The 19,820-nt window shown below is 66.1% G+C and overlaps 1 protein-coding gene across 1 annotated transcript; it reads right to left on the bottom strand.

The window, feature by feature from the left end:
* Positions 1-3,955: 3,955 nt before the first annotated feature.
* On the bottom strand, positions 3,956-15,219 carry KCNK3 (potassium two pore domain channel subfamily K member 3). The gene is made up of 2 exons (XM_083827678.1): positions 14,739-15,219; positions 3,956-5,133 (listed from the first exon to the last, which is right to left on the bottom strand). The coding sequence occupies exons 1-2, from the start codon at positions 15,019-15,021 to the stop codon at positions 4,226-4,228; spliced, it is 1,191 nt and encodes a 396-aa protein (XP_083683804.1). The 5' UTR covers positions 15,022-15,219; the 3' UTR covers positions 3,956-4,225.
* Between the last annotated feature and the right edge of the window lie 4,601 nt (positions 15,220-19,820).

Below are 19,820 nucleotides of genomic sequence, written 5' to 3' on the forward strand. Positions count from 1 at the left end.
GGTTGCTGGGGGCGCTGCTGTTCGTCTCCCAGTTTGTCCCAGTGCAGCCCGGTCACCCCCTCTGGGATCCCCTGGGGCCACCGGTGGGACCCCTGGGAGCCTCCTGGTGTCTCCGGCCTCCCCTCGAGGGAGAAGGGGAAGGGAGGCCGAGGGAGGGGAGGCCGAGGGAGACAGGGAAGGGAGGCCAAGGGAAAGGAGGCCGAGGGAAAAGGGGAAGGGAGGCCAAGGGAGAAGGGGCCAGGAGGCCAAGGGAAGGGAGGCTGAGGGATAAGGGGAAGGGAGGCCAAAGGAAGGGAGGCCGAGGGAAGGGAGGCCGAGGGAGGGGAGGCCGAGGGGGAAGGGGAAGGGAGGCTGAGGGAAGGATGCTGAGGGAAGGAAGGCCTAGGGAAGGGAGGCCGAGGGAGGGGAGGCTGAGGGAAAAGGGGAAGGGATGCCAAGGGAGAAGGGGCCAGGAGGCCAAGGGAAGGGAGGCTGAGGGATAGGGGGAAGGGAGGCCAAAGGAAGAGAGGCTGAGGGAGGGGAGGCTGAGGAAGAAGGGGTTGGGAGGCTGAGGGAAGGAGGCTGAGGAAGAAGGGGTCGGGAGGCCAAGGGAAAGGAGGCCAAGGGAGAAGGGGAAGGGGGGCTGAGGGAAGACGGGCCGAGAAAGAAGAAGTCGGGAGGCCGAGGGAAGGGAGGCCAAGGGGGAAGGGGAAGGGAGGCCAAGGGAAAGGAGGCTGAGGGAGGGGAGGCCGAGGAAGAAGGGGTTGGGAGGCCGAGGGAAGGGAGGCTGAGGGATAAGGGAAAGGGAGGCCAAAGGAAGGGAGGCCGAGGGAGGGGAGGCCGAGGAAGAAGGGGTTGGGAGGCTGAGGGAAGGAGGCTGAGGGAAGGGAGGCCTAGGCAAGGGAGGCCAATGGAGAAGGGGCCAGGAGGCCAAGGGAAGGGAGGCCGAGGGAAAAGGGGAAGGGAGGCCAAGGAAAGGGAGGCTGAGGGAAGGGAGGCCAAGGGAGAAGAAAGGGCCCAGGAGGCTGAAGCAGGTTTTTGGGCCGAAACATTGGTTTGGGGACGGTGGGTTGGGGACGGTGGGTTGGGGACGGCGTTTTTGGGGGTGGCGGTTTGGGGACAGTGGGTTGGGGACGGTATTTTGGGGACGGTATTTTGGGGACAGTGGGTTGGGGACATTGGTTTAGGGATGGTGGTTTGGGGACAGCAGGTTCGGGATGTTGGTTTGGGGACGTTGGTTTGGGGACGGTGTTTTCGGGGACGGCGTTTTGGGGACCGGTTTAGGGACATTGGTGTGGGGACGGCGGGTTGGGGACGGCAGGCTGGGGGTGTTGGTTTGGGGACGGTGTTTTTGGGGATGGCGTTTTGGGGACAACGGATTGGGGACATTGTTTTGGGGACGGTGTTTTTGGGATACCCGTTTGGGGACAGTGCCTTGGGGACGGCGGGTTGGGGACGGCAAGTTGGGGATGGTGGCACAGCCCCTGTGCCCCCCCCCGAAGCCCCCCCGGGTCACCCCAGCACCCTTTTTAGCGGGGAGGCACCACGCGGACATGGACCCCCCCCCGTCCCCATCACCCCAAAACCTGGTGGTCTCCGTCCCGAGGTCTCATCCAGCACCGGAGGGGCCAGGGGACCCCCGTCCCCGGGGTCCCAAATCACTCCCCAGCACCCTCGGAGCCTCTGGGGACGAGGGACACCCCCGGGAACCTCTCACCCAGGACAGGTCCCAGCACCCTGGTGCTGAGCAGAGGGGCAGGATCCCCCCCATACCCCGGGACACCCCCACCTTCCCGGTGCCGAGGGCCCACCGCTGGCTCCTGCCCCCCTCGGTGCCCCCCCGGGACCCCCGGTCCTTCCCTGCCGCTCCCCGACTGGGTGCCCCCAGCCTGTCCTCGTCCCTCCGGGTGGCTGCGGGACCCTCGGGGGTCCCCTCCCCACTTTGCGTCCCCCCGAGAGGGGACGGAGGGCTTCGAGGCAGGTAGGGGCAGGAGGGGACCCCAGAGCTCCGGGGCCCACCCCAGGGCACCAGCAATGCCCAAATCCCAAAAGATTTTTGCCCCGAGATGCCCTGGCCGTGGTTCTTTGCGCACCTCAGCGACCCCAAAACTTGGGGGGGGGGGCTCAGCCCCGTGCCCCCCTCCCGGGCCACGCAGAGGGGTGAGGCTGCGTGCTGGTGGGACGGGAGAGGTTGGGGACCCCCCGGGACCCTTCTCGTGCCACCCCCAATGAAACGATGCCGTGGGGAAAGTCCAGAGAGGGCCACAAAGGCGACCACCATGGGGGACCCCCTCCCCATCCCCGTGCGTCCCGGTCCCCAAAACCCAACGGTGACGGCGCGGGGGGGGGGGGTGGGGGGAGCGGTGCCGCGGTTCGGCCCAGCCTTTATTTCTCTCCGTACCGGGGGGAAGCCAGCAGCGCTTTGGGGGGGTGAGGGGGGGGTGAAGGGGGGTGAGGGGGGGGTGAGGGGGGTGATTCCGTTCCCCAAAGCAAATCCCCGCAGCCCTCGGCGCGCCCCCCCCCCCCCGCAAGCCTCCCTCCCAGCGGGGATTTCTGGGGTCCCCCCGCGGACGGGGTCGGGGCGCTGGTTATACCGAATATACCCCCCCCCGCTCTCAAATAATACACATTATTATTTTGGTTTTTTTTTCGGTTAAAAGGTGAGAAAAGTAACGCCGCGCCGGTGGGAGGGCTGCCCCCCGAGTCCCGGTGTCCCCCTTGTTTTTTTTTTTTTTTTGGGGGGGGGGGGGGGGCTTCAAGAGGGGTCAGTGCACGTCTTGGTGTGTCGTCCCCCCCCACCCCCACCCCATCCCTGCTGTAGGGGCAGCCTGCGCTTTGGGGGTCCTGGGGGGGGGGGGCACAGTGCTCGGGGGCAGGGGGTGACGGTGCTGAGCCCTCCTCTGTAGGCGTTTGGGGGTGGTCTTGGTCCCGCAGCCCCCTGCCCAGCCCACGTTGGGTGAAAACAAGGAGTTTTTTCCCCCTGTTTTTCCCTATTTTTCCCCCTATTCCCTTTTTCCATGGGGCTGCGACGAGGACAGAGCCCTGGTGCCCCCCCCATGCGATGTCCCTGTGCCACAGAGCGGGGGGAGAACCCCAAAAACTGGGATCAGAGTGTGGGGTGCGATGGGGCGCAGTGGGGTGCTATGGGGTGCGATGGGGTGCTATGGGATGCGATGGGGCACTATGGGGTGCGATGGGGTGTGGTGGGGCACTATGGGGTGCATTGGGGCACTATGGGGTGCAATGGGGCACAGTGGGGTGCGATGGAGGCAATGGGGTGTGATGGGGCACAGTGGGGCACAGTGGGGCACAGTGGGGTGCAATGGGTTGCAATGGGGTGTGATGGGGGCAATGGGGTGCGGTGGGGCACAATGGGGTGTGATGGGGTGCTATGGAGCACCATGGGGTGCTATGGGGAGCAACGGGGTGCGGTGGGGCACAATGGGGTGCGATAGCATGCAATGGGGTGCAATGGGGTGCAATGGGGCACAGGCTCAAGGGTGCAGCTCGGGGGTGTGAAGAGGACGAGTGAAAAAGCCTCCCCGTGCCCTGCATTGTCCCCCCCCCCCCCAAAAAAAAACAAAACACTTTGCCCCAGGTGCCGCGATGGAGATGGGGATCGGGGTTGGGGGGCACCCTACAGCCTCGGCCCGGGCACCTCCACCTCCGGGCACAGCCGGCGGCGTTTTGGGCTACGTGACTCGTGGCGTGTCCCCCCCCCACGAGGGGCAGGGCGAGCACAGCTCCGTCTAAGCCCCTCTTAGCCTGATTTACGGGTGCGAGCACGTTGCAGCAGCCCGGGAGCTGCCCACCCTCATGGGACCCCCGGTGCCCACCCCCAGCGCCCCCCTCACACCCGGAGAGGGTGCCAGGGGGGGTCTTGGGGCTCCCCGGATAGAGACGTGTGTGCTCCCCCCTCTGCTCCCCGCCCCCTTCCCTTCCCCGCCGCTTTCGGCCAGGTTAAAACACCCTCTGCGGCTCTTCGAGTTTCACATTTTGAGGAGTGGTTTGCACAATAAAATAAAAATAACCATTAATTTAAGTTAAAATAAAATAATCCGGCCGCTCCCCCCCCCCCCACGTACCCACCACCACCACCTCACCACCACCGCCACCGCCACCACCACCTCCCGCCCCGCAGCCGCCCCGAGTCCCTTGGGGACCCCGGGGGGGGCTTCCAAGGAGGGGGGGTCCGAGGGGATGGGATGGGGGGGGGGGGTGATGCCACCGGGGAAGGGGGGGGGGGCTACACGGAGCTGCGGCGCTTCACGAGGCCCTGGAAGGCCGAGAGGCTGTGGAGGCCGGTGGAGACAGAGCTGATGGCCGAGCGCCGGGCGCCGCAGAAGCAGCGGTTGGAGGGGGTCTGGGGGCAGCGTCCCGGCGAGGAGTGGCTCTGCTCCACGCAGGTGTCCGAGGTGGACAGGTCCCGGGGGATGATCATGGGGATGGAGTACTGCAGCTTCTCCCGGCTCTTGTACCACAGGCACGAGCACATGGACTGGAAGTGGAGCACCTCGGCGTAGACGTTGCGCAGCCCCCCGCCGCTGCCCCCCAACCCGACTCCCCCCGATGAAGCCGCCGAGGCCACCGGGGCGCCCGGAGCGGCGTCGGCGCCGTGCCCGCCGCCCGCCTGCCCGCCGCGGGTGAGCAGCGCCCGGTGCTCGGCGTCCCGCTTCTCGTCCTCGGCGTTCATGGTCATGAAGCGCAGCACCACCAGGTTGAGGAAGGCCCCGATGACCGTCAGCCCCGTCAGGATGTAGACGAAGCTGAAGGCCACGTACTGCGGCTTGTTCTGCAGGGCCTCGTCCTTCTGCAGCGCCACGTAGTCCCCGAAGCCGATGGTGGTGAGGGTGATGAAGCAGTAGTAGTAGGCGTGGAAGAAGCTCCAGTGCTCGTAGTAGGAGAAGGCGGCCGCCCCGATGCACAGCGTGCTGATGCAGGAGAAGAAGCCGATGGTGACCATGTTGGCCATGGAGACCTCGGCGCGCCTCATGCCCAGGCACTTCTTGGCACGGTGCAGGAGGTAGCGGACGAAGGTGTTGATGCGCTCGCCCAGGCTCTGGAACATGACGAGGGTGAGGGGGATGCCCAGCAGGGCGTAGACCATGCAGAAAACCTTCCCGCCGTCCGTGCTGGGGGCTGCGTGGCCGTACCCTGCGGGGAGAAGGCACGGAGAGGGTCGGGGTGGTCCCAGCACCCTGCACAGCCCTTCCTTGGCCACCCGGCCGGGGATGGGGTCTGGAGGGGGCACCCGAGTGAAGCCCCGGCCGGGGGGGTGTTGGTGCTGGCACCAGGGCATTGCAGGCGCTGTTCCTCAAATGCACCTCCCGGGACAGCCTGACCCACAAGGGCTGGGTGGGGGTGCGAAGGAGAAGGGGAAAAAAATGGAGTTTTTAAGGAATGGAGAGGTGACGGCTGTCCTCTGTCACCCCATCCCTGAGTCCCTGCATCCCTGCGTCCCCATGTCCCTGCATCTGTGTCCCCATGTCCCTGCATCTGTGTCCCCACGTCCCTGCATCTGTGTCCCCATGTCCCTGCATCTGCGTCCCCACGTCCCTTTATCCCTGTATCCCCATGTCCCTTTATCCGTGTCCCCATGTCCCTTTATCCCCGTGTCCCCATGTCCCTGCCTCCCTCTGCCCCAGGTCTCTGCCATCGGCCACCCGGGGGCTGCCAGGGGAGCTGGGGGGAGCTGGGGGGACCCCAGCCCCGGGGGCAGCATCTGGACGCGCAGTAATCTCCTGCCTGCGCAGGACGCGTGCAGATGGGACTTTGTGAGGGGGATTATTTGTCTGTAATGGATCCCGGGAAGAGGCAGCTGAGCCCGGGGGGACATGGGGGGACTGGGAGCTGGGGGGGCTGTGCGCTGCCAGGAGGTGCCCTCGCCACCGGGCAGCCACCCCTCACCTTGCCCTGTCCCTTCTCCTTCTCCTTCTCCTTCTCCTTCTCCTTCTCCTTCTCCTTCTCCTTCTCCTTCTCCTTCTCCTTCTCCTTCTCCTTCTCCTTCTCCTTCTCCTTCTCCTTCTCCTTCTCCTTCTCCTTCTCCTTCTCCTTCTCCTTCTCCTTCTCCTTCTCCTTCTCCTTCTCCTTCTCCTTCTTCTCATTCTCATTCTCATTCTCATTCTCATTCTCCTCCTTTCTTATTCCCTTTCCCTTTCTTATTCCCCTTTCCCTTCCTCTTTCACTTCCTTCCCTATTATTTTCCCTATTCTTTTCCCTTCCCCTTCCCCTTCCCCTTCCCCTTCCCCTTCCCCTTCCCCTTCCCCTTCCCCTTCCCCTTCCCCTTCCCCTTCCCCTTCCCCTTCCCCTTCCCCTTCCCCTTCCCCTCCCCCTTCCCATTGCATTTACAGTGCCCCACTCCTCAATTACTAAAAGCCTCCAGAAACACGTTCCACATAAAAGACGAGGCCGCGTTCCCCTACACGTGGAAAACATTTCGATGTTATTATTCAGGCGCAAAGGCAGGGACCTCCCGGGCGCCTCTCCCCCGGTGCCAGCAGCGTCCCCGGGGCCCCGTGGGCCATTTCTGCCCGGTGCTGAGCGAGCACTGTCGGGGCCAGGTGGACCTGGGGACGGCTTCGGGGAGCCCGACACTGGGTTTGAGGCAAATTTACCCTGAAAAAAGCTCTGGTCCTCCTGGGGCCCAGCCCTGCCCTCCGGGGAGCCCCCAGCCACAAAGCCTCGCGTGCGCCCTGGGGGTTTCTGGTCCCCTTTCCTCCTGCACCCCGCAGGTTACTGGTCCCCTTTCCTCCTGCACCCTGGGGGTTTCTGGTCCCTTTTCCTCCAGACCTGAGCTCAGCCCTGGTATTCCCACTCTGCCCCGTCTCTCCTTCACCCTGCCTTTCCCCCGCCGTCCTCGCCGGCAGCCTCCGAGGGGCCAAGGATTTACGCCATGCCGGGGCGAGGCGAAAGCACGCTCGTCAGATCTCCTTCCAAACCGGCCCCGTGGAGACGGTGCTGAGCTGCAGGGGGGAGCTGGGGGCCCCCAAATACATCTCCAGCTCCTGGGGAGCCCCAAATACATCTGCTGCTCCTGGGGATGGGGGCTGAGCGTGGTGCCCCCCCTGGGGACCCCGCGGAGGGGACGCCGCGGCTGTGCCACCCGCGGCAGGATGGAGCTGGGGGCGCAGCTGCCGGCTGCCTCCATTTCCCCCGAAACAGCCCAAACCTCCCCATTTCCATACGGCCAAGGGTGGGATTTTAGGGCCCGAGCCTCCAGCGGTGCCCTGCCGGCACCCTCACCGAGCACCCTGCTGCCATACGGGCTCCTGGGCTATATTTGGTATATTCAGCCCCATTTCCCCCAGGCCATATTTAACATATTTAGCCCCATTTCCCCAGGGCTATATTTAGTATATTTATCCCCATTTCCCCAGGTCTATATTTAGTACATTCAGCCCCATTTCCCCAGGCCTATTCTTAGCATATTTAGCCCCATTTCCCCAGGCCATATTTAGCATATTTAGCCCCATTTCCCCAGGGCTATATTTAGTATATTCAGCCCCATTTCCCCCGGGCTATATTTAGTACATTTAGCCCCATTTCCCCAGGGCTATATTTAGCATATTCAGCCCCATTTCCCCAGGCCTATTTTTAGCATATTTAGCCCCATTTCCCCAGGGCTATATTTAGTATATTTATCCCCATTTCCCCAGGCCTATTTTTAGCATATTTAGCCCCATTTCCCCAGGGCTATATTTAGTATATTTATCCCCATTTCCCCAGGGCTATATTTAGTACATTCAGCCCCATTTCCCCAGGACTATATTTAGCACATTCAGCCCCATTCCCCCAGGGAAGGCCAAGCACCCATCGACCTCCCCCCCCCCCCCCCCCCAGCTTCATCTGGCACTGCCTGATCTCTGCCACGTTTTTGGGGTGAAAGTCGGGGGTTTTAAATCCTGGAGGAGAGGCGGATAGCGGGGGGGGGAGAGACCCGGGGAGGGTAAGCCCCGCAAACCCCTCTTGCACCCCCGTTTTCATCCCTTACGGGCAGGAAGAGCGCTGGAGATGCTGCCCGAGCCCCCGACCCATTGGGGACCCCTTCCCAGTGCCCCCCAGCCAGAATGGGGCCGGATCCTGCCCTCCCCACCCTTACAAAGGGGGCTCAGCACCTTTCCTCTGTTTCTACACTCCAAAAACCGTCCCCATGGGTGCTCCTGAGAGGGTGCTGGGGGTGCCGGGCGGGCAGGGAGCGCGGTGCCCGTCCCCGGGGGGGAACCCTGGCACGTCCCCGAGGAAGGCGGCCAGCTCGTGGCCTTTTTAGGGCCGCGGAGGAGCAGGTGCAGGGCTGGGACCTGGAGCACGTCCCGGGGATTAGCGGGCAGCGGGCCATGGGGCTGGAGGAGGGGGGGGAATGGTGCTGAGCTGGGGACTGCGGGTGCCAGGGGTGGTGGGCGCAGAGCAGGGGGCACCGGGTGCTGGGGGGGGGAGGGGGGGGGGGCTGTGTCAGCTCCAGGGGGTGTGGGGATGGGGGATAGGGCTGCTGGGGGCCAGGGGTAGGGGGCTGCAGGGGGTAAGGTATGGGGCTGCAATGAGTGAGGGTGTGGGGCTGCAGGGTGCAAGGTATGGGGCTGCAGGGGGCAAATTATGGGGCTGCAGGGAGCAAGGTTTTGGGGCTGCAGGGGGCAAAGTTATGGGGCTGAAGGGGGCAGGGGTATGGGGCTGCATAGAGCAGGGTATGGGGCTGCAGGGGGTAAGGTATGGGGTTGCAGGGAGTGAGGGTGTGGGGCTGCAGGGAGCAGAGTATGGGGCTGCAGCGTGCAAATTATGGGGGTGCAGGGAGTGAGGGTACGGGGCTGCAGGGAGCAGAACATGGGGGTGCAGGGAGCAGGGGAATGGGGCCCCGGGCAGCCTCCCCCTCCGGCAGGCAGCAGCACCAGGCCCCTCGCTCCGTAACCCCAACCCCAGCGTGTCCCCTCTGTGTGTGTGTGTGTGCTCTGTGTGCACTGCTCTGTGTGTGTGTGTGTGTGTGTGTGCACTGCTCTGTGTGTGTGCAACAGGGGGGTCACAGCCCCCCAGGGCTGCTCGCAGCCCCCCCACCGGGCCCCCCCCCCCCCCGCAGCCATGCGCCCCCTCCCCCCCGCCGCGGGCCCGATGCTGTCATGGAAAATCCCCGCAGCGGCCAAGGGCCGTGTTTGCGCTGACCCAAAACTGGCAATTTTTCACTCAATTTTGGGGCTCCGCCAGGCCTCTTCCCGGCTGCCCCCCCCAGTCCTCCCATTCGCCCCACCGCTGGGGGGGGGGCACAGCCGTGGGGCTGGGTGCTGGTGGCCCCCCAGCGGGAAGGGGTCTCGGGGCGGGGGGGGGTGCCTAGCACCATGCACCAGCACCGTGCAGCAGCACCAGCACCGTGCACCAGTACTCATCGCTCTGCACGAGTGCCCAGCACCATGCACCAGCACTGTGCAGCAGCGCCCAGCACCGTGCAGCAGCACCCAGCACTGTGCACCAGTGCCTAGCACCATGCACCAGCACTGTGCACCAGCGCCCAGCACCGTATACGAGCACCCAGCACCATGCAGCAGCACCCAACACCATGCAGCAGCACCCAGCACCATGCACAAGCACCCAGCATCGTGCACCAGTGCCTAGCACCATGCACCAGCACTGTGCAGCAGCGCCCAGCTCTGTGCACCAGTGCCCAGCACCGTGCACAAGCACCCAGTACCATGCACAAGCATCATGCAGCAACACCCAGCACTGTGCAGCATTGCCTAGCACCATGCACCAGCACCGTGCAGCAGCGCCCAGCACCCTGCACAAGCACCCAGCACCCTGCACCAGCACCCAGGACCATGCACCAGCACCATGCAGCAGCACCCAGCACCCTGCACAAGCACCCAGCACCGTGCAGCAGTGCCTAGCACCGTGCACCAGCACTGTGCAACACCAGCACTGTGTAACACCAGCACCATGCAACGCCAGCACCATGCAGCAGCACCCAGCACCGTGCAGCAGCGCCCAGCACCCTGCACAAGCACCCAGCACCATGCACCAGCACCCAGAACTGTGCACCAGCACCATGCAGCAGCACCCAGCACCCTGCACAATCACCCAGCACCGTGCAGCAGTGCCTAGCACCGTGCACCAGCACTGTGCAACACCAGCACCGTGTAACACCAGCACCGTGCAACACCAGCACCATGCAGCAGCACCCAGCACCGTGCAGCAGCGCCCAGCACCATGCACAATCACCCAGCACCGTGCAGCAGTGCCTAGCACCGTGCACCAGCACTGTGCAACACCAGCACTGTGCAACACCAGTACCGTGCAACACCAGCACCATGCAGCAGCACCCAGCACCGTGCAGCAGCGCCCAGCACCGTGCACAATCACCCAGCACCGTGCAGCAGTGCCTAGCACCGTGCACCAGCACTGTGCAACACCAGCACCGTGTAACACCAGCACCGTGCAACACCAGCACCATGCAGCAGCACCCAGCACCGTGCAGCAGCGCCCAGCACCATGCACAATCACCCAGCACCGTGCAGCAGTGCCTAGCACCGTGCACCAGCACTGTGCAACACCAGCACTGTGCAACACCAGTACCGTGCAACACCAGCACCATGCAGCAGCACCCAGCACCATCCAGCACCCCCGCAGCCCCTCTGCCCGCGGCTGCTCTCCCTGCCGCGAGCCCCCCGCCCCGAGGCAGCAGCTCGTCTCTCCCCTTCATTAGCCCCACGCCGCCCGGCCAGGATTTATCCAAGGCGGCGCTGCCCGCCATAAATCCTGCACGCTGCGCTCCCTGCAGCCCGAGAGGCGGCTGATAAATGTTGAGGCCGGCCCGTAAATCACACGCGGGTCGGAGCAGGCTCTCCCGCGGCTCCGGATCGGGTCCGGCTTCCCAGCACCAGACCCGGCAGCACCCAGCTGGGGCTCGGCACTTGGAAAAAAAAAAAAAAAAGACAAAAATAAAGAAATTGGGCCGCGGCTTGTTTCTTTCTGCCCGGTGCCGGGCACCTCTGGCACGGGTTGTTTGTGCCTGCTCCGAGCCAGCCGCTTGCAGAGCTTAATGAGGCGTCTGCAGGGAGAGGCATTAATTGCCCTTATCTCTCCAGGACAGGGATGAGCAGGAAATGTACAGGCTGGGAGCAGAACTGAGCTCCGGGGGGGGTCTCCAACATGGAGCCCACCGGGCAGGACACCCAGGAGCCTCCCCAGGACAAGGCTCTGCCTCCTCCTTGCCGCGGGGGTTGCGGTCGGCACCCCAAAACCCCATCACGCAGGGCCGCGGTCTCGGGGTGCGCACGCTCTGCACCCCGTCTCCCCAGCCGCCCTCCGTGCAGCGCGCGCCCTCGGTAGGCTTCAGAGTGAACGCCCTGTGCAGTGGGGGCAGGGGGGGCCTGGTGCCTGCGTGGAGGGGGAAGGACGCCGCTCCTGCCCTCCCAGCACTGCTTCGTCCCCAAATCAAGCCCCCGGGGTGACCGCAGGGGGCTGGAGCGGGTCGGGCGATGCGTGTTCCCCGTGGGCACGGGGGTCCCGCTCTGGGCATCGCCCCCCCCACCCCCCCCAGTGGGTGTTTGGGGTGTGGGGAAGCAAATCCCATCCCTAAACCGGAGCGGCACGGTCCTTCCCTCCGGCGCGTTCACTCTGAAGCCTACCGAGGGCGCGCTCCCAGCTGCCATGACCAATTTCCCCCGCGCTCATCGAGCGCGGAGCGGGGACGGAAATGTCCGGGGGGGCTTCTGAGCTCCGTCCCCAACCCCCCTGCTCGAGCGACCTGCTCCTCGTCCTCCGGGCCACGCGTGTCTCACTGCCACCGTGCCACGGCCCCAGGGCCCAGGGAGGGGGGGTCGTGGTCCCTTCCCTCCCCCTGCCTGCGGTTGTCCCCCTGCGTGTCCCCTCCCCGCGGGGCCGCCAGGACGAGCCCGGAGCGGGGTGAACGGGGCTGAATCAGCGATGAAAATAGCAGCAGGGCACGCGGGGAGCGCGGTGCTCAGCCTGGCTCTGCGTCAGGCCCGCGCTGCCAGCGGGGAGGAGGCGCTGCCGGGGACGGGCGGCGAGGCCGAGGGCTTTGGGGGGGGGGGTGTCCGAGCAAACCCGGCCCTGCCACCGCGTCCCCGTGTCCCCAGGGCATGGGACCCCAGCGAGGCAGTGGGGAGGGGGCTGCGGGGACCCCCCCCCGCCGTGGCCGGCACACAGAGCACCGCGGTGCCCACGTTCCTGTGTCCTTGTCCTTGTCCTCAGCCTCTTTTTGGTCCCCCCCTCCCCCCCGCGGGGTGCTGAGCAGGGAAGGTCCCAGCACCTTCCCGCGGTGCCACGGGTTTGGGACATGGGGCACGAGGCTTTGGGGAGGGGGTGGGGGGGGGGGGCCACCAGGAGACCCCCCCGGGGGCAGAGGAGATGACGCGGTGCCACCGCTGTCACCGCAGCGCTGCCCCACGCCGAGCTGTCCCCTCGCCATCCCGTGCCATAAACAAGCCCAGAGGGAGGGGGACGGTGACAGATGGTGGCACCGCGGCCGGCCTCCGCCACCTGCCCCAGCCCAAATGGCCGCAGCGAGGTGCTGGGGACACGTTTTGGGGCCGGGGACACGTTTTGGGGCCGGTGACAGCCCCCCCCCCCCCCCCCAGCACGTGGCAGGGACACGGGGTACCCCTCCCCGTGCGTGTACCCGGCTGCCACCACCGCTGTCCCCGTGAGTGCCACCCCTGGGGGGGGGGGGGGGCTCATCTCCTGCCCCCAGCAGCTGACGGAGCCCCCCAGGGCAGCAGCACCCAGCCCCGGGCACCCTTGGGTGCCCCCCAGCTCCGTCTCCAAACCGGAGCCCCCCCCGGGAGCATCGGAGGGGACAGAGCCCAGGAGAGCTGGGGGACAGGGGACAGGGGGACGCGTGCTGGGGACAGGGCCCCCAGGGACCTTCGGAGCCTCGAGTTTTGGCTCTTTTCCCAGGAGAAGGAAAAACAAAAAAGATAGGGAAAAAAAAAAAAACAAAAAACACACAAAAAGCAAGGAAAACTTCGGAGCGGGACCCGCCGCCCGCCCCGCTTTTCCTCCTTCCCTCCTTAAACCTGACCTTGGCCGGCTCAGCGCCCTCCCTGCCTGCCCTGCACCCCCGCAGGATGCGTCCCCGGCTGGGGACAGGCACAAAGCCACCCCCCTGCCACCCCGGGGGGGGGTGCCCAGGGCCACCCCGAGGGAGACGGAGGCTGAATGTGACGGGGCCGGCCACAGCCCCGAGCCTGCCCCAGCTGCTCCGCCGGCCCCCAGCCCATAATAACCCCCCCCCAGATCAGCCCTGCAGCCCCCCAGGACCACCACCACCCCCCCCCCCATAGAGACCCCCGGGTCCTGCCCGCGGCACGCTGAGCCTGAGCCTTTTGGGGCTCCCGGGGATGGGGACGTTTTGGGGCTGGGGGCTTATAGGGGTGCTGCGGCCCCCCCACCCCCCTGTCCCCTGCCCCCTGTCCCCCTCTCCCAGGTGGGGGGAGCCCCCAGCAGCGTTTCCCCAGGGATTTTTGGTTCCTGGCACCCTGTGCGCCCCCAGCTTGGGTCGGGTCAGGTCAGGATGGGGCAGGGAGATGGTCCTGAGCCGTGCCCCCCCCGCAGCAGCTCCCCCACATCCCTGTGTCCCCCCCCGCCCCCGGCAGGAGATGGGCTGCGAGGGAACCCTGTCCCCAGGAGACCTTCCTCCTCATCATCCTCTTCCTCCTCCTCCTCCTCCTCCTCCTCCTCCTCCTCCTCCTCCAGGGAAGGGGTCAGCCGAGGGAACGGCCTGTCCTCCGCGGGGAAGGGGACAGAAGCACCCCAGGGTGCCGGGGGGGGGGCACGGTGTGCAGGGACGAGAACCCCCCCCCCCAGCCCTGCCGGACCCCACAACCCCCCCGGACCTCCCTGCAGGGCTGGGAAGGGGGGTCCCTGCCCCAAGCCAAGGCTCAGCCCCCCCCCCCCAGACACCCTGGGGCTGCAAGGGGGGGGGGGGGGTGGGAGTGGGGGTGTGATTCCGGGCAGGGGATCCCCAAAACTGGGGGACCAGAGGCTGCGGGGTCGGGGGGGGGGGGTCCTGGGACAGTGGGGGCTGGGAGATTTCAGGGGGAGGGAACCCGTGGGGGTCTCCCCGATGCTGCAGGGAGGGGTGGGGGGTGTGGGTGGGGGGGTTTCCTGGTGGTGGGCGGGTGAGCCTGATGCCGGGGGGTCGGGTGTTTTGGGGAGGGGATTTTTGGGGTGGGCTTTTTGGGGAGGGTGCCCTTGGGGTGGGGGTTTTGGAGAGGGTGCCACTGGGGCCGGGCGTTTTGGGGAGGGGTCCTTTGGGGTCAGGCCTTTTGGGGAGGGGACTTTTGGGGTGGGGGTTTTGGAGAGGGTGCCACTGCGGTGGGCGTTTTGGGGAGGGGTCTGTCGGGGTCAGGCTTTTTGGAGAGGGGTCCTTTGGGGCCGGGTGTTTTGGGGAGGAGACTTTTGGGGTCGGGCCTTTTGGGGAGGGGTCCGTTGGGGTCGGGCGTTTTGGAGAGGGGACTTTCGGGGTGGGGGTTTTGGGGAGGGCGCCACTGTGGCCGGGCGTTTTGGAGAGGGGTCCTTTGGGGCCGGGCGTTTTGGGGAGGGGACTTTTGGGGCCGGGCTTTTTGGGGAGGGGACCTTTGGGGGTCAGGCCTTTCGGGGAGGGGTCCGGCAGGTCTAGCGGGGCTCCGGGGGGGCCAGGCGGGCTGCCCTCCCGACCACCGCGAGGCTGGGCGCAGCAGAGGCGAAGGGAGGAGGAGGACGGTGGTGGTGGTGGCGGCGGCGGGGATACGGGGGGCCGGGGGGGGGGGGGTCGTTACCTATGGTGGTGATGACGGTGATGGCGAAGTAGAAGGAGCCGGCGAATTTCCACTGCACGCCGGCCTTGTGCGGCTTCAGCTTGAGCACGACCCACTCGAGCTCGCGGAAGCCGGCGGCGCTCAGGTTGTACTTGCTCCGCAGCTCCTGGCTGCGCGCCTCCAGCCGCCTCCTCTCCGCCGTCTCCCCCTCGGACTCGAGCGCGTCGAAGACGGCGGCGCCCACCAGCAGGTAGGTGAAGGTGCACATGATGAGCGCCAGCGTGCGCACATTCTGCCGCTTCATGGTGCGGAGCAGGAGGCGGCGGTGGCGGCGGAGGCGGCGGAGGAGGGCGGGGGGGGCGGCGGCGGGGCCGTCTGGGGCATGGCGGCGGCGGCTGGAGCGGCGGGGGAGCGGCGGGGCCCCGGTGGTGGTGCCGGTGGTGGTGCTGGTGGTGCTGGTGGTGCTGGTGGTGCTGGTGGTGCTGGAGGTGGCGGCCGGGCTGGCGGCGGAGGAGGAGAGGGGAGGGGGCGGTGGAGGAGGGGGGCGGGTGGGGGCGGAGCTGTCCTTCAGCACCGGTGCGCCCCCCCCCGCTTCGGGAACGGGGACTGGGGACCGCGGTTGGCACCGGGGACCGGGGACCGGGTTTGGCACCGGGTACCGGGCACTGAGCACCAGGCGCTGGGATTGGCACCGGGTACCGGGCGCCGTGCGCTGGGAACGGCACCGGCACTGGGCACTGGTCCCATAACCTTGCACCAAGCACTGGGGACTGGGAATGGCACTGGGTACAGGGCACCATGCACTGGGAATGGCACTGACACCGGGTACCGGGCACCGTGCGCTGGGAACGGCACCGGCACCAGGCACTGGGCACTGGTACCATCACCAGTACCGGCACCGTGCACTAAGCACTGGGCACTGGGACCGGTACCAGGCACCGGCACCAGTCACTGGGTATGGCACCAGCACCAGGCACCAAGCACCGGGCACTGGGACTGGCACCGGGCACTGGGCACCATCCACTGGGAACGGCACTGACACCAGGCACTGGTCCCATAACCTTGCACCAAGCACTGGGGACTGGGAATGGCACTGGGTACTGGGCACCGTGCACTGGGAATGGCACCAGCACCAGGCACCAAGCACTGGGCACTGGGACTGGCACTGGGCACTGGGCACCATCCACTAGGACTGGCACCGACACTGGGCACTGGTCCCATAACCTTGCACCAAGCACTGGGGACTGGGAATGGCACTGGCACCAGCACCAGGCACTGGGACCATCACCAGTACCATCGCCATCCACCAAGCACCGTGCACTGGGAATGGCACCGGGCACTGGGCACCGTGCACTGGGAATGGCACCGGCACCAGGCACTGGGCACTGGTACCATCACAAGTACCGTCACTGGGCACCAGCACCGGGCACTGGGACTGGCACCGGGCTCCATGAACTGGGAATGGCATTGACACAGGGCACTGGTCCCATAACCGTGCACCAAGCGCCGTGCACTGGGACTGGCACCAGCACCATGCACCAAGCACCGTGCACGTACACACGCTGGTACACCCTGAACCCTCAGCGTCACTGCCAGGCTGCACCAGCACCAACGCACAGGCCCCAGCACCATGCACCAGGCTGTACCGGCACCGGCGTTGGTACACACCGATGCGGTGTGCACCAGCACGCACCAGTGCGCTGTGCACCTTCGGTGCCAATGCGCTGCACTGGCACACACGGGCACGCACCGGTATGGTGCACCAACTGGTATTGTGCACCGGTACACACCGGCAGCACCCCGCTGTGTGCACCGACACAAGGCCAGCTGTTGCACGCCTCTCTCTGTGCACACCCAGAGCCCGCGGTCACACGCACGGTGCTGGGTGCGGGGCTGCGGTCGGAGGCACGGTGCTGGTGCAAAGCGCCTTGGTGTCAGCCTTGTGGCCTCTCCTCTGGCCGGGGGACGCCGAGGGAAATCCCACGGCCGTGTTGCTCGCGCCCCACCCCATCTCCGGCAGCCGTGTGCATGGACACGGCACGCTGTGAGAGGGGATGGAGAGCGAGCTGCCCAAAGCTGCCGGTTGCTGTCCCCAAAACCGTCCCTGTCACTGGAGGTGCCCCAGAATGGGCACCGCTCCTTACTGCATCCAGCACCCGCTGGGCACAGCGTGGGGGACCTCTGGGGGAAAGCCCCCAGGTGCAAATATCCTCAGTGGAGGCAGGAACCAGGGATGGGAGCTGCTGTCCTGCTGAGCCCGGGGCAACAAGGAGCGACCTCAGGCTGCTCGTGTGGCCCCAGGACACATTTTGTCACCCGCTGACACCCGAAACGAGGAACAATTGCGCTTTGCACATGTGCTGGCACCTCAAGCAAGCTGCCAGCAGGCAGCGACACGTGGCACCACGGCAGGACGCCCGGGTCCCTGCGGTCCCCGGGGGTTCCCAGCAGCGCCCTGCCTCCAGCTCCTCTCCACGTCCCAACACAGGAGGGGGCAAATCCTGCCCGAACAGGGCTTGGGCACAGCCAGTGGTGCTCGGAGAGCTTACAGGGGTGCAAAAGCCAGGGCAAGGCTCAGTGCCCCAGCTTCTGCTCTATGCAGGGTGTGGGGAAGGAGGGTGCTACGTGGGGACACCAAGTCAGCAGCGGTGTCCCCGGGGGCTTTCCCCTGTGCCAGGAGGTGACGGTCACCCTCCTCGGCTCACAGCCGAGTTTTCTGCCCCTCGTTTGTTTTGCTTTCCAAGCTGTGCAGGTGAGGAAGGGCAGGGGCAGCCGAGGGGCCGGGGGAGGGCGCTTGCCCGCGCTGCCGCTCTGGGAGTTGGCTTGCGTCTGTTCTGCAGCTGGTGAAAGCAAGAGGAGGAAAAATCAAAGCTCTTCCAGGAGGCAAAACGTGCATGGAGCTGAAATAACGATAGTGACAATGCGGGAGGCAGAGCTGAAGTACCCTGAAGGATCCCTGGGGGCAGAGGGAGACCCTAATGCCCAGAGCAGCTCAGCGGTGCCGGGATGGAGCTTGGGGACCTGGTGGCAACGCCGCGCTGCTGGGGATGGGCTCATCCTGCGCACACATGTGTGTGTTTGCATGGGTAAAAGCCCCAGCTCGCTGCACACAGAGGCATCCCTCCCGCGTCTGTTGGAGAGCTGCCAGCCCACCTTTCCTCTGCCCTGCCCGGGGCTAAGCCCACCCGAACCCAGGGGGGACCCCCTTCGCCAAACCCAGGGGTCCCCGAGGGCAGATGGGCAGGGGACAGGCTCAGGGATGGGGTGCACTGTTAGCAGTGGGAGGATTGGCACCAGCAGCAAAGGAAGGGGCTTCAGCCCTCTGTGTGCTGCTCCGTGCACATCTCTGTGGTGCTTAAACAGCACCCAGGCTGGCCTTAACGAATCCAGCCTCGGCTCCCTGCTCCTGATGGCGCTGGGTTCGTTGCTCCGGGCTCTGCGCCTCCCTCCCCCCTCGGGCACCTGCTGGGTGAGGTGGCCCCAGTCCTGGCTGGGGTGCTGGGGTGCTGCCGGGGTGCTGCTGGGGTGCTGCCGGGGTGCTGCTGGGGTGCTGGGGTGCTGCCGGGGTGCTGCTGGGGTGCTGCCGGGGTGCTGGGGTGCTGCTCTATCCCCGGCACAGTCTCCGCTTTCCGCCAGCCGGAGCGGCGAGGTGCGAGCAAACAGAGCACAACACAAGCTGTCGCTGGCAGCTGCTGCCTCGCCCACCAGCACAGCCCCGGGGAAAAGGCAGAGGCAGCCTTTTTTTGGGGAGAATCCAGCAAAAATTCTCCCTGCTGAGCCCCGGACACCAGCCCCAGGAGCATCCCTGGTCCCGGCTCCAGCAGCTCCAGGCCCTTTGCTTTCCGTGGGGGGAAGGAGCAGTGAGCAGGGAACGGGCCCCCCTCCCCGTCCCCAAATCCTGATCCCATGCCCTGGCAGCCAGGTCACAGCATTTGGGGCAGTTCCCAGGGTGGGGAACAGCTCAGGGTGGGCGCCACGGGTCCTTGGTCCTTGGCAGCACGGGGGGACCCCAACCCTGCTCCTCTCCTGGGTCCTGGGTCACAGCAGAGAGCACCGGGAGGAAGAGGATGGAGTTCAGGGGGGACCGAGGGGGGGGCGCAGAGACAGCCCTGCAGCGGGGACAAGCAGGGTGTGAGCACGTCTTTGTCGCTGGTGCTGGACAGAAAAGGGGTCGTGCAAAGGCCCTGTGCCTTTTTCCTCCTGGGTATCCATGTGCAGGGAGAGCCGTGCCGAGCTGTGCTGCCCTGCGAAAGGGCTCGCCTGGTCGGACACCACCTCTGTAACACGGTGCTGGGACAGGGGCGCCTGCCCTGACATCCCCGCACCCCTGCACCCTGCTCCTCCATCCCTGCACCCTGCTCCTGCACCCCTGCACCCTGATCCTGCCTCCCTGCTCCTGCATTCCTGAATTTTTCTTCTCCGTCCCTGCTCCTCCACTCCTGCTCCTCCGTCCCTGCTCCAACATCCCTGCACCCAGCTCCTCCATCCCTGCTCCTCCACCCCTGCACCCTGTTCCTCCATCCGTGCCCCCTGCTCCTGCATCCCTGAACTCTTCTTCTCCGTCCCTGCACCCTGCTCCTCCATTCCTGCTCCTGTCCCTGCACCCTGCTCCTCCACCCCTGCACCCTGGTCTTCCATCCCTGAATTCTCCTTCTCCATCCCTGCTCCTCTGTCCCTGGTCCTCTGTCCCTGGTCCTCCATCCCTGAATTCTTCTTCTCCATCCCTGCACCCTGCTCCTCCACCCCTGCTCCTCCATCCCTGCTCTTCCCTCCCTGCGTCCTGCTCCCGCCCCCCTGCTCCTCCGCTCCTGCACCCTCTTCCTCCGCCCCTGCACCTCCACCCCTGCTCCCCGACCCTGCACTCTCCTTCCCCACCCCAGCCCCCCCCCGCCCAGCACCCTGCCGCACCCTCGGCCCTTCCCCGCGCCCTCCCCTCCGCGGCCCCGTGGCCGTGACTCATGCCCTCCGCAGCACAAAACGTCTCCAACTCCGGCCGCTTCTGCCTCTTGAAAGCCACAAATGCATCCGGGCTCGAGCGAGGCCATTTACTCCCCCCCCAACCCCCGCTGCCATCACGGCTGCCAAAAATAAAATAAAAAAAAA

This window comes from Anser anser (assembly GCF_964211835.1).
Source record: "Anser anser genome assembly, chromosome: 3".
Taxonomy (NCBI): domain Eukaryota; kingdom Metazoa; phylum Chordata; class Aves; order Anseriformes; family Anatidae; genus Anser; species Anser anser.

Bases quoted from the DNA above. Each gene is read 5' to 3' on its own strand.
- KCNK3 (XM_083827678.1), bottom strand. From the start codon at position 15,021: ATGAAGCGGCAGAATGTGCGCACGCTGGCGCTCATCATGTGCACCTTC. The intron at 5,134-14,738 runs GTAACGACCCCC...TTCTCCCCGCAG, and splicing joins CACCGTCATCACCACCATAG to GGTACGGCCACGCAGCCCCC.